Source organism: Cydia splendana, chromosome Z (genome assembly GCF_910591565.1).
Source record: "Cydia splendana chromosome Z, ilCydSple1.2, whole genome shotgun sequence".
Classification (NCBI taxonomy): domain Eukaryota; kingdom Metazoa; phylum Arthropoda; class Insecta; order Lepidoptera; family Tortricidae; genus Cydia; species Cydia splendana.
The window spans coordinates 4,918,426-4,933,983 of NC_085987.1; the positions used below are offsets into that span (position 1 = coordinate 4,918,426).

At 38.4% G+C, this 15,558-nt stretch overlaps 2 protein-coding genes and 1 long non-coding RNA gene across 5 annotated transcripts in view; 1 reads left to right on the top strand and 2 right to left on the bottom strand.

Moving 5' to 3' along the window:
* Window positions 1-12,997, top strand: part of LOC134804310 (SET and MYND domain-containing protein 4-like) — a 27,033-nt gene extending 14,036 nt beyond the window's left edge. The window contains exon 7 of the mRNA XM_063777322.1: window positions 12,755-12,997. Within this exon, the coding sequence (XP_063633392.1) occupies window positions 12,755-12,946 (192 nt within the window). The 3' untranslated portion in view covers window positions 12,947-12,997. The remainder of the gene's footprint in view (window positions 1-12,754) is intronic.
* The window catches only part of LOC134804314 (uncharacterized), a 538,216-nt gene that overhangs the window by 145,320 nt on the left and 377,338 nt on the right, over window positions 1-15,558 (bottom strand). The window lies entirely within an intron of this gene.
* On the bottom strand, window positions 6,403-14,912 carry LOC134804304 (dynein light chain Tctex-type protein 2B-like). 2 transcript variants are annotated; one of them, XR_010146102.1, is made up of 6 exons: window positions 14,846-14,912; window positions 12,379-12,408; window positions 11,846-11,966; window positions 11,304-11,453; window positions 9,158-9,739; window positions 6,403-8,433 (listed from the first exon to the last, which is right to left on the bottom strand). XR_010146102.1 is itself a non-coding variant. In XM_063777316.1 (5 exons), the coding sequence occupies exons 2-5, from the start codon at window positions 12,392-12,394 to the stop codon at window positions 9,574-9,576; spliced, it is 453 nt and encodes a 150-aa protein (XP_063633386.1). In that variant the 5' UTR covers window positions 12,395-12,408; window positions 14,846-14,912; the 3' UTR covers window positions 8,866-9,573. The 2 variants fall into 2 exon arrangements, 1 of the variants encoding a protein (XP_063633386.1); XM_063777316.1 differs by lacking the exon at window positions 6,403-8,433 and having other exon boundaries at window positions 8,866-9,739.

Genomic DNA, 15,558 nt, shown 5'->3' on the forward strand with positions numbered 1-15,558 from the left:
TTGTAGCTTTCGAGTCGTACATTTAACATTAAGTACTATCAACTCGCCAATAACCTCAACAAATCTTACCTAATATTAAATTTACCTAAAGAATTTTATACATAAAAGTTATCAAAGTCGTAAAACTACAGCGTGTATTGTACGCATTATAATATACTACAATACACTATAATATTTATAAAAACTATTGTCGTCTATGTCATTCCATGCGCGATAGCTTATAACGGCTTGACTTCGGTAACTAAAAGAGTTACCATGTGCTGATAACCTGATGTTGCGATAGATAGACATATTTATCTCTAGTAACGAAAGATTTTATAAAAAGTATAAAAGAAGACTCTTGCCAACTAAGCTTCAATAATGCCAAGATGTCACTAGAACTAGTAAGATCTGAATATCTTGATATTGTTGTTAAACAGCACTCAAATAGATGGGTTATTCCCACTAGTTACCACCAAGTTCTTACCAGTGGTAACTACTGGGAATTTTATTCCCACCTTTTACCACTGGTAACTACTGGGAAAAAAAAATCCCACTAGTTACCACCAACTCGGCTTGGTGGTAACTACTGGGAATTTTTATTCCCAGTAGTTTCCAGTGGTAAAAGGTGGGAATTTTTATTCCCAGTAGTTACCACCAAAATATTGTTAGAATTCAATACTAATAAAAACAGTATAAATAGTATAGAATAAATGTAGCGTGCTGTAATAAATAATTATGTGTCAGTTAGTGATTCAGTAAACTGCTTTAAAAGTGATCAAAAATATTAAAACAGTTTTACCGGTATAAGTGTAAAAACTAAAATAGAAGAGTCTCATTCTAGTTAAGTAGAAATTAACTTATTATCCGGACTAAATTTATCTTATTAACTGTAAATTGAATTACATATTTATACAAACAAATCAGTCAAAAACCGACAGAATTTTAATTTTAATTACAGTGAAACCTGGTTAAGTGGGACCTGGATAAGTGAGAAACCTCTATAGCTGGGACTCATGGTGCGGTCCCAACACTTTAGCACTGAATTACCTCTGTTAATGAGATAAAACGAACCTCTATAACTGGGATTAGTTGTTGTGATTTTCTAGTCACATTTACCTCTATAATTGAGACAGAGAGTGTATTTTACCTCTTTTACTGAGACTATATTTATAAGATGACATTTTCCTAATTGTTTTTTTAGAATTTTATACGAATTACCTCTGTATCTGAGATAACGTTAATCTATGACCTCTCTAACTTGGACTTTATTGATCTATTATCGTATTCTTACTAACTCTTAGTCTATCCACAAATTCCGCATTTGCTTAATTATGTCTAAACGACTTCAAGTTTTATTTAGTTACTTTATGTGGTTAAATAAAACTGTCGAAACGAAAGCTGAAATCTTGATAAGTAACAAGAATAAACAAATTTTCATTTAATTAATTTCTAAGACGCAATGAAGTCCGTATTAAATTTAATTGAAAAAATCTATCCTTAGGAAAATCATTCAAAATAAATTCAAAGAAATATTTAAACAGACTTAAAAAATATTTAGGGACAAGGATTATTTTACCTAAACATTTAAAGATAATTACAAAATACCTTATTAACCACCTCTATAACTGAGATTATCCTCTATTCTCACCTCTATTAATGGGACCCTCTGTAAATGAGACAGAAATTTATTTGTACCTGGCTAACTGAGAGCCTGGGTAAGTGGAATACCTCTTTAAGTGAGACAAATCTGCTCGTCCCTTGAAGTCTCACTTATCCAGGTTTCACTGTACTTACAGTCTTACACGTTCTTCCAATAAACATATTTTCCAAAAGAATAAAAGTTAAATACAAAAAAATGATGCCCCTCTGGTAGAGTGTTATTACCATCCCGCTAGCGTGGGTGTTTAAGCAATCGAGCCAACCAGCGTAACATGACCGAGCGATGTACTACCCGAGCGTAATTGGAATGCGAGCCTATGCTGGTTAGTCCGAGCAATCAGCCCATCCGAAGCGCGCCCTAAGCGGTTTTAATAACAACCATGCCCTTTAGTTATTTAGCCTGAGTACAAATTATGAATACCTACATATTCCAGGTTTGCGTCGTATTATAATAGAACGAAATGAAGTAGCGGTAAATAATAAAACGAAATCTGTTCTGTCGGATTTTGACTGATTTGTTTGTTCGTTTTTATAAATATGTAATTCAATTAAGTTAATAAGATAAATTTAATCCGGATAATAAGTTAATTTCTATTTAACTAGAATGAGACTCTTCTATTTTAGTTTTTACACTTATACCGGTAAAACTGTTTTAATATTTTTGATCACTTTTAAAGCAGTTTACTAAATCACTAACTGACACATAATTATTTATTACAGCACGCTACATTTATACTATACTATTTATACTGTTTTTATTAGTATTGAATTCTAACAATATTTTGGTGGTAACTACTGGGAATAAAAATTCCCACCTTTTACCAGTGGTAACTACTGGGAATAAAAATTCCCAGTAGTTACCACTGGTAAGAACTTGGTGGTAACTAGTGGGAATAACCCAAATAGATTCACCTCTTTAGAAGTTGGATGCCTCGGACTGATACACAGATTTACCTCACGTGTTAAGTTCTATTTATTTACACACCTGCCTTCTAAAATTACGCCCTAAAACAAACTAGTACAGTTAGCATCAAATCATATAGCATCATCATATTATAGCTGCAAAAGTGGTGAAATAATTCGTTACACCGTATGTTTAGTACGGTGTAAGACACTACCTTTTTCTTCGATCAAATAAGAAGAATAATAAATAAAGATAAATTGACATTTAATCAAAATCGAGGGGCACGGCAGTGCCCCCGCCAAGTCGAGCGCGAAGCAAACACTGCCGTACCATCCTTTACTGGAACCATTTCGGCGCATTTTCAGGTCCCTATTTGAGAACCTCTGGATAAGACCAGAACGCAGAAATTTTCGTCATCCAGTAAGCTATAATCACATACTTAAAATCCAAAATTTCAAGTCTGTAGGTCATTTAGTTCCGATGTTAAGCGAAAGCAAAGTTTCGCATTTATGACACACACTCACTCACTTATGATCATCAGAATAGAACTAGTACTTCTCATAAACTCAGAGAGCTGAAATTTGGTACGGAGTTAGGGTTTAATGGCCACATAAAGGGAAAACTATAAAAACTAGGATAATCGAAGATCTGGAATACCTGGTGACCCTGATTAGAAAACACAAGAGCCCAACCAAACTATTGGAGATCGACATACCGCCTTTACAAAAAATATTCAAATTGGTGGGCCGCTTCATTTGATGTCAAAAATCGAAGGTCTGAAGTATCTGATGAAGAACCCTCAGCTGGTCTCAGCTGTATTAAGGCTCCGTCAGACATAGGCGTTTTGCTTGGTGCAACATATGTACACACTGTTTTCGTCATCCGACACGCCTTGATGAGCCTTTGGGAAAGTAGTACCCAAGATGGAGCTGATGCTGAACCCTGGCTGTACCTAGTGGAACTCAGGCTTGGTGCAACATATGCACACACTGTTTTGGTCATCCGACACGCCTTGGGTGGGTGGTACCTTGGGCCTTTGGGAGAGTAGTACCCAAGATGGAGCTGATGCTAAACCCTGGCTGTACCTAGTGGAACTCAGGTTTGGTGCAACATACGCCCACGCTATTTTGGTCATCCGTCACATCTTATCTTGATGAGCACTTGGGAGAGCATGCAGTACGCAAGATAGAGCTGATGCTGAACCCTGGCTGTACCTAGTTGAACTCAGGTTTGGTGCAACATAGGCCCACGCTATTTTGGTCATCCGTTACATCTTGATGAGCACTTGGGAACGCAGTACCCAAGATAGAGCTGATGCTGAACCCTGGCTGTACCTACTGGAACTCAGGTTTGGTGCAACATAGGCCCACGCTATTTTGGTCATCCGTCACATCTTGATGAGCACTTGGGAGAGCAGTACCTGAAATAGAGCTGATGCTGAACGCTAGCTGTACCTAGTGGAACTCAGGTTTGGTGCAACATAGGCCAACGTTATTTTGGTCATCCGTCACATCTTGATGAGCACTTGGGAGAGAAGTACCCAAGATAGAGCTAATGCTGAACCCTGGCTGTACCTAGTTGAACTCAGGTTTGGTGCAACATAGGCCCACGCTATTTTGGTCATCCGTTACATCTTGATGAGCACTTGGGAACGCAGTACCCAAGATAGAGCTGATGCTGAACCCTGGCTGTACCTACTGGAACTCAGGTTTGGTGCAACATAGGCCCACGCTATTTTGGTCATCCGTCACATCTTGATGAGCACTTGGGAGAGCAGTACCTGAAATAGAGCTGATGCTGAACGCTAGCTGTACCTAGTGGAACTCAGGTTTGTTGCAACATAGGCCAACGTTATTTTGGTCATCCGTCACATCTTGATGAGCATTTGGGAGAGCAGTACCCAAGATAGAGCTAATGCTGAACCCTGGCTGTACCTACTGGAACTTAGGTTTATTGTAACATAGGCGAACGCTAGTTTGGTCATCCATCACATCTTGATGAGCACTTGGGAGAGCAGTACCTGAAATAGAGCTGATGATGAACCCTGGCTGTACCTAGTGGAACTTAGGTTTGGTGCAACATAGCCCCACGCTATTTTGGTCATCCGTTACATCTTGATGACCGCCTAGTGGAACTCTGCAACAGGCACACGACGACAAGTCGGTTAACCAAAACAAAGTGTGCCTATGTTGCACCAAACCTGAGTTCCACTAGGTACAGCCAGGGTTCAACATCAGCTCTATCTTGGGTACTGCTCTCCCAAGTGCTCATCAAGATGTGACGGATGACCAAAATAGCGTGGGCTTATGTTGTACCAAACCTGAGTTCCACTAGGTACAGCAAGGGTTCAGCATCAGCTCTGTCTAAGGTACTGCTCTCCCAAGTGCTCATCAAGATGTGACGGATGACCAAAATAGCGTGGGCTTATGTTGCACCAAACCTGAGTTCCACTAGGTACAACCAGGGTTCAGCATCAGCTCAGATCTATGTATACTAAAACCTTTACCAGAATGTAACAAACACTTTTCTGAAAACCGCATCAAAATCGGTTCAGCCAAACGCGAGATAATCGCGAACAAACATACATACGGGTCAAACTGAGAACCTTTATTTTAAGGCGGTTAAAAATACATCAACTTTGACATTTTTGGCAGTAATGCAGTCGGCAGCTATACTGCAGCAGGATTGCAGCATGCACTACTGACGACTGAATTACTGAGGTAAATATCAAAAATTCGGTCAGCATCATCGTATTTGACATTTGCTGCAGTAATGCAGTCGGCAGTATTGTCGCAATATACTGCTGCAGGCTACAAAACGCTCGTGAAACTATTCAACATCAATGATCATGCTTTCCAACGTCCAACGTTCAGTAATCTAGTGACCGCTCGCAACACGCGCTGTGTTGTGTGTGAGTGTGTGACTGCGCGGGCGTGATCAAAGCCGGTCGCGCGCGCAGCGCGCCGGGGGGCCGCTGCGTCCAAGCGCAGATCGCGAGCGCCACGCGCTCGCGTCACGCTCGCATCGTGCCCCGCTCACGCCGCGCTTTGAAAACGCTCATGTGCGACGGAGCCTTTAGAGATATGGTAATAAAAAAACTACTCCTAAAAAGAAAAAAAATGTGTCAAATAAGAAAATCTAATAAAATAAATCAATATGCCCACGTTTCTACAAAAAGAAGTGAAATCCCACCAAAAACATTCTGTAAAAAACTAGCCAAGTCTCGATGGAGCTGCTTGTTTATCTCTAAAAAGTAATGAAATCTAGACAAAGTCGTGCCAAGTCTAAGGTTCCTTACTGCGATTTCTTTATTATTATAGTTAATGTTGTGTGACTTGGCCGTTGAAGGGTACACAAGGGTACAAAACCAGGTGCTCCATGACACCAAACATACAGTATAAAAAATTATTTCCAGTACAGACGGACTTCTAATTATTGGTAGAAGTCCATCTGTACGTCTATTTTATGTTACATCGATGGTCGATTTGACGCTTCAAAAAGAAGTGTTTGTTTCAGGCTCGCCTATACATAAGTATTATTGAAATACGCAGCTTTATCAAGCCTACAATTGACTGGTTATTGAATCAACGTTTTCCAAGTGGCAATTTTCCATCGTCAATGGGTAGCGGTTCTGGCGACAGATTGGTGCAATGGTGTCATGGAGCACCTGGTTTTGTACCCTTGTGTACCCTTCAACGGCCAAGTCACACAACATTAACTATAATAATAAAGAAATCGCAGTAAGGAACCTTAGACTTGGCACGACTTTGTCTAGATTTCATTACTTTTTAGAGATAAACAAGCAGCTCCATCGAGACTTGGCTAGTTTTTTACAGAATGTTTTTGGTGGGATTTTATTTACCTAATTCAGCAAACTACAAACTTTAAAACTCCTAAACATAGAAGTGCACTTTAGGAAATGCTAAATGGTACCTAGCCGATTTCTGAATACTCTAAATTCTAAATCAAGGCTAAAAGTTTATTGTTTTAACATTTCATGGATTATTAGATTGTAACACACTGGTTTAGTTTTGTTGGTTGAAAACTCACTGGTAATTTGACATTACTCATATTTGGACAAAATTATCAATAACCCTTACATTAATAATGTTGTCATTCCTATGTTCCATTCCAATTTCCATGTTTCATTTCATTCCAATCACTACAATGTCAATAGTAATGTCATTACATAAAAGTAATGTTATTCCTTCTGATGGGTATTTCTATTTAAAGTTTACACGCCTTTAAGACACTGACAAAGGTCGTGTAAATATATTTTGGAGCGTACCTTGTAAAGATATTTTTGAACTCGACCGCACTTAATTTGCACATTATGCGGTAACTCTGATTGTCAAAAGATCTGTAAACCATGTTACCAAACACATGGCTCCGTACAACACCATGTTATTTTTATTAGATTATGCAACTCTTCTATAATCAAGGCCTGTGCACACCGGACGCGTATGCATAGAAGTGCACGCGCGCGTTGTAATATACAAATCCTTATAAACCACGGCACACCGCTTGCGTGACGTGTGCGTACACGGCTCCAACATTTTAGCGCACGCACACGTGCACTCATAAACTACTATATTAGCTATCTAGATAGTCATCCGAAATCTATTCGTGTTTTAAAAGTAGTAATATCTACTTGCTGAATCAAAACATAATCCTACTATACACCTACACTGTCAATACTATCATAGTAACAATTAAAGTTAAATAATAAATAATCATTAAAAATTAAGTAAAAGTACATAATGTCAATAGAAATAAATAGTTCATAACCTAATAATGTTGTATGTTGCATTCAACCTATTTATAGGTACATAGTCATAACTAATTTATTATGAATCAGAATAAGTGATACTAAATTATATACAGGGTGACATCGAAAACGCGATAAGAAACATATTCAGACCCTATTTCACCAACTTGACAATTCGCTGGGTAAATATTACAAAGTTCTAAGTTACATTTTCAAGATAGTTGAAATTCGACTTAATGTCACTATGACGATGTTCAAATTTCAGTTCGATAAAAGTGAAACATAGAACCCCGTAATATTGGGCCAGCAAATTAGCACCTGACACTGACACTGACAATTTCCTGTACATTTCAGGGTCGGTAAGTAACGACAGTACATAGCGTAATTATTTAGATATTGGATCAGCAATGTACGTTGAATTGTCAATGTCAGCGTGGTAAAATAGAGAACAGGGGTCAACTAACCGGATTAACATTTCACAATGCTTAGAGCCAGTCCAGGCAACGGTGTGGACATGTTCTGTGAAAATGTATAGTGGCAGTTCAACACTTTGTCACTAAAAAGTCGGTGAGAGTAAGCTTAGAGTCGGACCAAGCTAAATCTGCGTGCAATTTACTATGATTAAGTGTAAAAATGTCAATATCTATGAAAATATTACGTTTATAATGACACTCCTTCACTTTGCTCTATTCATGTCGGTGCAAAGTTAGCTTAGACGCACTCTAGACAGACTTTATGTTCTCAAAAACTCTCTTGATCTTAGTTTTTGAATCGCATCTCCGATGTCACCCTGTATTTTACAACAACAAGTATGTGTCTAAGTATACACTTAATACATTATTCTATAGCACACTACGCGATAAAAAACGTATAAAAGTCACAATCACATTGATTGACATTTTCAAAATGTTCTTTTTCAACACCAATTTGACACCAGTCAGATACATTTGCATGATTATAACTAATAAAGTTAGGAAGTTAGCACGAATAATTTCATACGTTGACCTGCCATTTCCTGTCTTTATCTCACGCGCATAATTTATATTGCTGTCTCGCCGATGACGCCGGCGGTCAATGACACAGTTCGAGCGGACTAGCTGGCTCATTGGACAGAATAACACTAGTGTCCGACCGAAACATGTTTTTTTGCCGAAACTGAAACCGAAACTGAAGGTTCGGCTTTGGCTCTAGTTTCGGCCGAAACCGAAACCGAAACTTTTGAAGACTTATTAAAATCGTTGAAAAAATGTCAATTAACTGCTCTTATACACATATTAACAGCTCGGCCACGACATTGAGCGACTTGCGACGTCGGCAGCGACAGCCATTGGTGGGAACGAGGGGTCCGGTCGCTGTCTTACTCTAATCTAGGGTTATCGCTGCCGCCGTCGCAAAACGCTCAATGTCGTGGCCGAGCCGTAAGGGGCTGTCTGTGTCAACACCCAATGTCCTTGAAATTAATTTTACTTAAACAGTTTTTAAGAAAAACTAATTGTTTTAGTAAAGCAAAAAAAAATGTTAATATTCATCAATCATCATATTATAAAGATCGTGGCCGTACTCGATACATGATTGAACGAAATCGGCTCGATAGAAAATAATTACAAAGATTGGTCTTAAAATCATACAATCATATTGTTGTCCTACTTGTTTTCCAACTTTTGGTCTTTGTCATATAGTTTAGTTTAATAGTACGAAGTACTATGTCGTAAGTTTCGGCCCGGCCGAAAAGTTCGGCCGTTTAATGGCCGAAACCGAAACTACGGCCGAAACATGATTTTTTGGCCGAAACTGGCCGAAACCGAAACCGAACCTTCGGTCGGACACTAAGAATAACACGGGACAAAAATGACCCACCCAAGTCTGTGCAAACATACTGTGGTCAGAGTCTACGTCTATGCTCTTATAACAATTGTTAGGGTTCCGTACCCAAAGGGTAAAAACGGGACACTATTACTAAGACTCCGCTGTCCGTCTGTTCGTCCATCCGTCTGTCTGTCTCCAGTGTCACCAGACTATAACTCATGAACCGTGATAGCTAGACAGTTGAAATTTTCACAGATATATATCTGCTGCCGCTATAACAACAAATACTAAAAACAAAACAAAACAAATATTTAAGTGGGGCCATACAAAAACCGTAATTTTTTTGCCGTTTTTTGCGTAATGGTACGAGTCCGACTCGCACTTGTCGGTTTTTTTAATAAATAAAATCCTCCCTACTCAAATGCAAATGTATCTTGCTGTAGTCCCGCTTGCCTCAGTACATGTATATGCCGTAGACGGTGCAGTGGCACAGTATGCTGCCGTCCTTATAAAGGCCGTGGACATAGTCGTCAGTCTCGGGGTCCCAGAGGCAGCGCTGGCCCATCTTGATGCCTGCGCCTTTCATTTCGAGGATCACGGTCTGGACCAAGATTTTGTACCTGAAATGAGCAAAGATAATTGAATAAAAAAATATTGACGTGGTAAATAGGGTCAAAGACATATGTAACTTCGTATAAGATGAATAAAGTCTAAGAAAAAAACGTGCCTCGGAAATCAAGAAAAAGTCATTCTCGGATAGATGGCGCACACACCTTTGGCCTATGCTCGGCTAGATGGCGTGACGACACCGTTTCATATTTAACAATTTTAACACATAGATATCAGTGAATGAACATGGGTCAAAATGATATAAAAATAATAAAATCATTTATCCATAATATACATTTTTTTGATAATTTTATACGTTTTCATTTTGAGTTTTAGTCGTGTGTCGATAGATGGCAGTAAATTTACTGTAACTACAAAATTTACTATGACAGGACCCCCTATACTATCTATTCTCTTTGATAGGGTATAGTCGCGGACGGTCTAGAACGCAAAATGACTAGTGTAATATTTTGCCTATATCGCTTTTAGCCTACATCGCGAACGGTCTAGAACGCAAATCGACCACTTTTTTATATCACACAGGTAGGTTAGGTTCGTTAGTTATCTTCAAATGGCCGAAGGCCAAACCGCACAGAATAGGAGCCCCGCGGTAGCGGGGCTCCGTCGACATCGCTAACGTAAAGATAAAACGACGGAAAATGATGTAGGCATTTTGCGTTCTGGACCGTTCGCGATGTAGACTAAGAGTGATATAGGCAAAATGTTACACTAGTCATTTTGCGTTCTAGACCGTCTGCGAATAACCCGTAAATAGCCGGTTTACTTTTTGCATTGTAGTTATAAAGGGTTATAATTACACTAATTGAAAGACAAAAATGTATTTTCTAAAGATAATAGTCAACAGTTGGTGTACACATGAGAAATGATTTAAACGTCAGTAAAAAAATGGCTTTATAAACGGACTGTGGAGTTGTGGACACAGGAGAGAAGTGAAGAAAGCAAGGAAACTTAGCAAGGAGTATAATGACAAACAGAGACACACAGACAGACTAGGACAGAAGTTGGAAACAACACTAAGGCATAGATCAGCGATACTCAACCTGCGGCCCGTCATGTGATCATGGTATAGATACATAACCTCATTATCCGAATGTCACCTTTAAGCAACTTCATCTCGCGGCCCGGGGCTATAAGTCAAAACCGTCTTTGTAGCTATCATAAAAAAAAGGTTGAGTATGGCTGGTATAGCTAATCGCAGAGCGTTCCAAAGAGACAAAAGTAGATTGAGAGAGACATGCTTGTATTCCAAACAAAAAATGCCAAATAAAAACTGATAAAAAAACCGGCTATGCGCAAGGCGGACTCCCGCACGAAGGGTTCCGTTTATGAAAAAAACAGCAAAAATCATATATCAATATTTATTATATTCTGTTTTTAGTAATTGTTGTTATAGCGGCAACAGAAATACATCATCAGTGAAAATTTCAACTGCCTAGCTATCACAGCCTGGTGACGGACAGACAGACGGACAGTGGAGTCTTAGTAATTGTAGTACCCAAAGGGGTCCTTTGGGTACGGAACCCTAAAAACTGATAAAAGAATAGATAATTCTACCTCTTCATGCCTAGCTCCTGGGTCCGGTGCCGCACGCCGTTCGCGATCATCTGCGCCCAGTGCGGCGCCTGGTCGGCGCGGTACTGCCGCCCCGTTAATTGCTGTTGCATGGACGTCACTATAATCTCGTGTATATTCTCAGCTTGGAACCTGGAATATGAAGATTATTAGCTTACTATCGCGGTTACACAAAACAAATTATACACCTAAACCTTCCTCAAGAATCACTCTATTTATAGGTGAAATGAAAACCGCATGAAAATCCGTTCAGTGGTTTTTGAGTTTATCGTGAACATGCATACACACAAACAGACAGACGCGGCGTGGCACTTTGTTTTATAAGGTGTTGTGATTTGTACACATGAGAGTCAAAATTTGGTTGAGCAAGAGTTTTTGCCGGCACATCTAGTTGTTGCGTCGATCCACCTAGTTTGAGCTAGTTTTAGTGTGTAAATGTGTGTACTGATAATAAATGGAATTTGTAAAACTTATTAGAAACACATAAGTTCTACCTTTGGTAATTATGTGCACTTTACACTCACTTCTCTCCAAGGCCGGGTCTAACTTCATACTTGGGCGGGTCTAGGGGCTGCACGGGCACGGGGCTGAGGGTGTCGTCATCGTAGACCTCAGGTTGATGCTCCTCCGCAACCTCCTCGTTTCCTGGAAATTTTTAATATTTGTCAAAAGTTCAATAATGTCAAAGTCAAAAATTATTTATTGTACTCAGAGGGAAACAAAATTATCCAGTCTTAAAACAGGATGACAATAATGATAATGAGCATAAAATATTTACAATTGAGGTTGTGCTGGTTACTACGCTATTAGGCGCAGCCCGTCACGTAGGTAAAGTTAGTAACTTTAAAAATACACTTTGGGAAAAATATGCCTGTGTATGTTTATTTCGTACCTCGATAAAATACCGTGTTTAAGTCCTAAATGTTAAATTTCTTTAGGCTTTAAAGTGTGTAAAGTTCAAATAACATCGCGAACATAGGCTTTCTTTTCTTCTAAATATTAACTAGAGCGTGGACTAAACATTTTAAAGAAAGAAATATAAAAAATCAATTCGTACCCTCATCATCCGCCATTGTGGTTTAATTTTCTGAAAATTAAAATGTTATTAAAATTTTACAAGAATTGAACTACTTACAGGAAAACTGAGTATCCAAAAAAGGTGGCAAAATATCCTATTAACGATTTGCAAGTTGCAGAAAGTTTTCTATATAATATTGTTAGTGATTTTGGACGTTTACCACATAGAAAATATAGCAATGGTGGATTTTTATTATATTATTATCCTCAGATAAGATTAAAGACTAAAGAGCACAGCTTATTTTTTCAATGGTTCAATATGTCCTCTTTAACTCTCTTTCGCGCTCTCAATATGGAAATGTTTCTTCTGACATTCCAATCATCAAAGCCATTAAAAACAATCTTTCTACCAACAGGACACAGACATGCTATACCGCCTTGGCAAAGGCGCCATGGAAGAAGGCAACTACGGAGAAGCCATGAAGAAGCTGATTGAGGTCCTGAAGCTATATGACATCACACTCCGGCCACCGTACCGGTCCTACTATGATTGTGTCCAAGACCTGAGAAGGTCTATGCTTTCTATCGGCAATTATAGTCTCGTGTAAATGTTTTGTGTTGTTTGAATTTTTGTATTATATTAAATGTGAAATAGTAAATGTTGTTTTATTCTTAGGAAGCATTTTGTAGATTTTTTTATATCCAAATGCATTGAATACTTAAGGATGTAATGCTTAATTGACCGAAGCGAAGCGAAGGTCTACGTTTTGACTCGGGCATTTTGCTTTCGTATGTCCGGATGTTCTCCTCTACAGGTCGCAATTCTTAACCGATTCTCGTGAAATTTTGTGACCGAATTTTATGACTAAATAAAATTTTTTTGTCAATCCGGTTTTTGGAAATTTTTAAAAATGGCGGAGTCGTGATACCTGGCGCCTAAACAAATAGTCGTATCGATATCATAAGACTTTTTTCTTTTTGAAACATGTTTACAGAGTTAATAGCAAAAAATGCAGAAAAAAATTATCGCTGGTTTAGGCGGTATTTAGATATTTAATTTTAACTAATTTTAATTTGAGAAGGAGTAGCTAAATTTCGTCAACCCATCTAAGAACTATTTGGCTCAGTTTGTAAACGTTCGCTTTTTCTGTTTGCACAGAGGGTCTGGGTTCGATCCCCAGTAATTGTATGCTGGGATATTATAACTTTTTGTATTTTTTTACACATAAATTTCGTATTGTTTTTCTTTAATTTACTATACACCGTGTTTTTATTGAATTCCGTTAACTTCGGGGTATAGTTAAGTACGTTTATAAGAACTAAATGGCATAGTTTTTGTTTTCTTTTTTGTTTTTTTTTTTGTTTAAAAAGTAATTAAATGTAGCATATAGCGTTGTTGTAACACGGGCATTACATTTAACTCAACCAAACAATTGAAATCTGTGACATATCAATGTCATTTCGTACATCAATCGACCGAGATTGTACTTAAGTTTAGTAGCAAATGTATGAACTCATTCTAAACACTAATCAATATGTAAGCCGGCCCTAAGGCAAGTGTACACGCTTGTAGAGGCCTTATAGTAAAAAAATAAATTATGGATTATCTCCGAAATGGACTTAATTAGAACATCGGTGTCTTTGAGAAAGTTACTTGATTTAAGCTCAGGAATGCACCCTTGAAATTAACGGAAATCAAAAAAAACACGGTGTATTTAATGCTCTTAGCACCATGTTATTTCAAGCTCTGCTCGCGAGGTCTACAGCTCACAGAGCCACTAGTAGGTATTTCATTCCAACATTAGCATTTGAGAGAAAACTGGTGGGGATCACATTGAGAGACCGTAAAACGAATGAGTAGCTGAAACAGCAGAGCAAGGTCATGGATGTTGTAAAACGCGTAGCTAATTTGAAGTGGGAATGGGCTAGTCATATCTCACGACAGACCAATTCGTGGAGTAAACGACTACTCGAGTGGCGACCATGGGGGGAAGAGCATCCTCAAAGTAGAGTAGACCCAAGATGCGTTGGGACGACGACATCAAAAGGACTGCGGGGAAGAAGTGACTCCAGGTTGCACAGAACCGTAAAGAGTGGCGTAAAATGGAGGAGACCTACACCCGAAGGGTAGAAAAAGAGACTAAAGAGAGAGACAATATGATATGTTGTAGATTGGTGTGCAAGGCATAGGCTTCATCTGTCTACATTGGGATCCACATGTTGCAAGCCACATGTGGATCCCAATGTCTGTCAAATATGAATATATTTACAGTGCAATAAACTAGTTTATCATTTAAACTGGAGTAGATTTTTACCTAGTGTGTAATAGTAGTAGTTAGCCTAACTTGTTTGTAGTCTTTATTTATTTACTTATTGAATTATAATTGCTTACATGTATGTATAGGTGTTCAAGTAATAATCGATTCAATACATGTTACCCATATTGGGAATGCGATTCTTATCAATCCAATGCAATAAACATATAATATAGAAAATAAAAAAGTAACCTTAAGTTATCGTGATTGTTGACAAATGACCGTTAATATTGTTGTTACGACAACTTGGATGCGTTCGGATACTCGTAAAATATGTCCAATTTATTTAAACTCATCCTACACGATCGGACAGATTCAGTAAACATTTGAGTAGACCACTAGATTCATTGCAACGTCGATTAGTAAATTAATCAAACGAAGACGTAAAAATGTATGAAGTAAGTTATAAGCGTTACTTTACTGTACGACTGTTTTTTCTGTCGTAAGGCCCCATTCGCACGACAGCTTAAAAAGCGTTGCGTTAAAACCCGACGTTGGCGCTTTTTTACCGTTTCCAATATTTGTGTTCATACGAACGCTTAAAAATCACTTGTGAGTCGTATTGTCACGTACGCATCTCAGCAAAGCCATACTTTATTTGCTATTACGACGTATTATTTGAATATAGCTTGAATATTTCAGGAATTTGTAAGCATAAGTTGACATTTTTAAGGTGAAACTAATAATAATCTTGACGATTGACACCAAAAATTGACACTTGACAGCCAACTGACAGCAGCGCCGGCGCTTTTTTAACGCTTGTGAGAACAGATACACGGAGATCCGTATGCTCTATTCAATTTGACGCCAACGCTCAACGCCGAAAATCGAACAGTGCTCGATAAAAAAGCGCCGCGCTTAAAAACCGCCTTCGTGTGAATACATACATGGTTATCCATTTGCGT

Coding starts and splice junctions, on each gene's coding strand:
- LOC134804304 (XM_063777316.1), bottom strand. Junction 11,454..11,845: donor AGACCCGGCCTTGGAGAGAA/GTGAGTGTAAAG, acceptor TTCATATTCCAG/GTTCCAAGCTGAGAATATAC. Junction 9,740..11,303: donor CAGGAGCTAGGCATGAAGAG/GTAGAATTATCT, acceptor TGCTCATTTCAG/GTACAAAATCTTGGTCCAGA.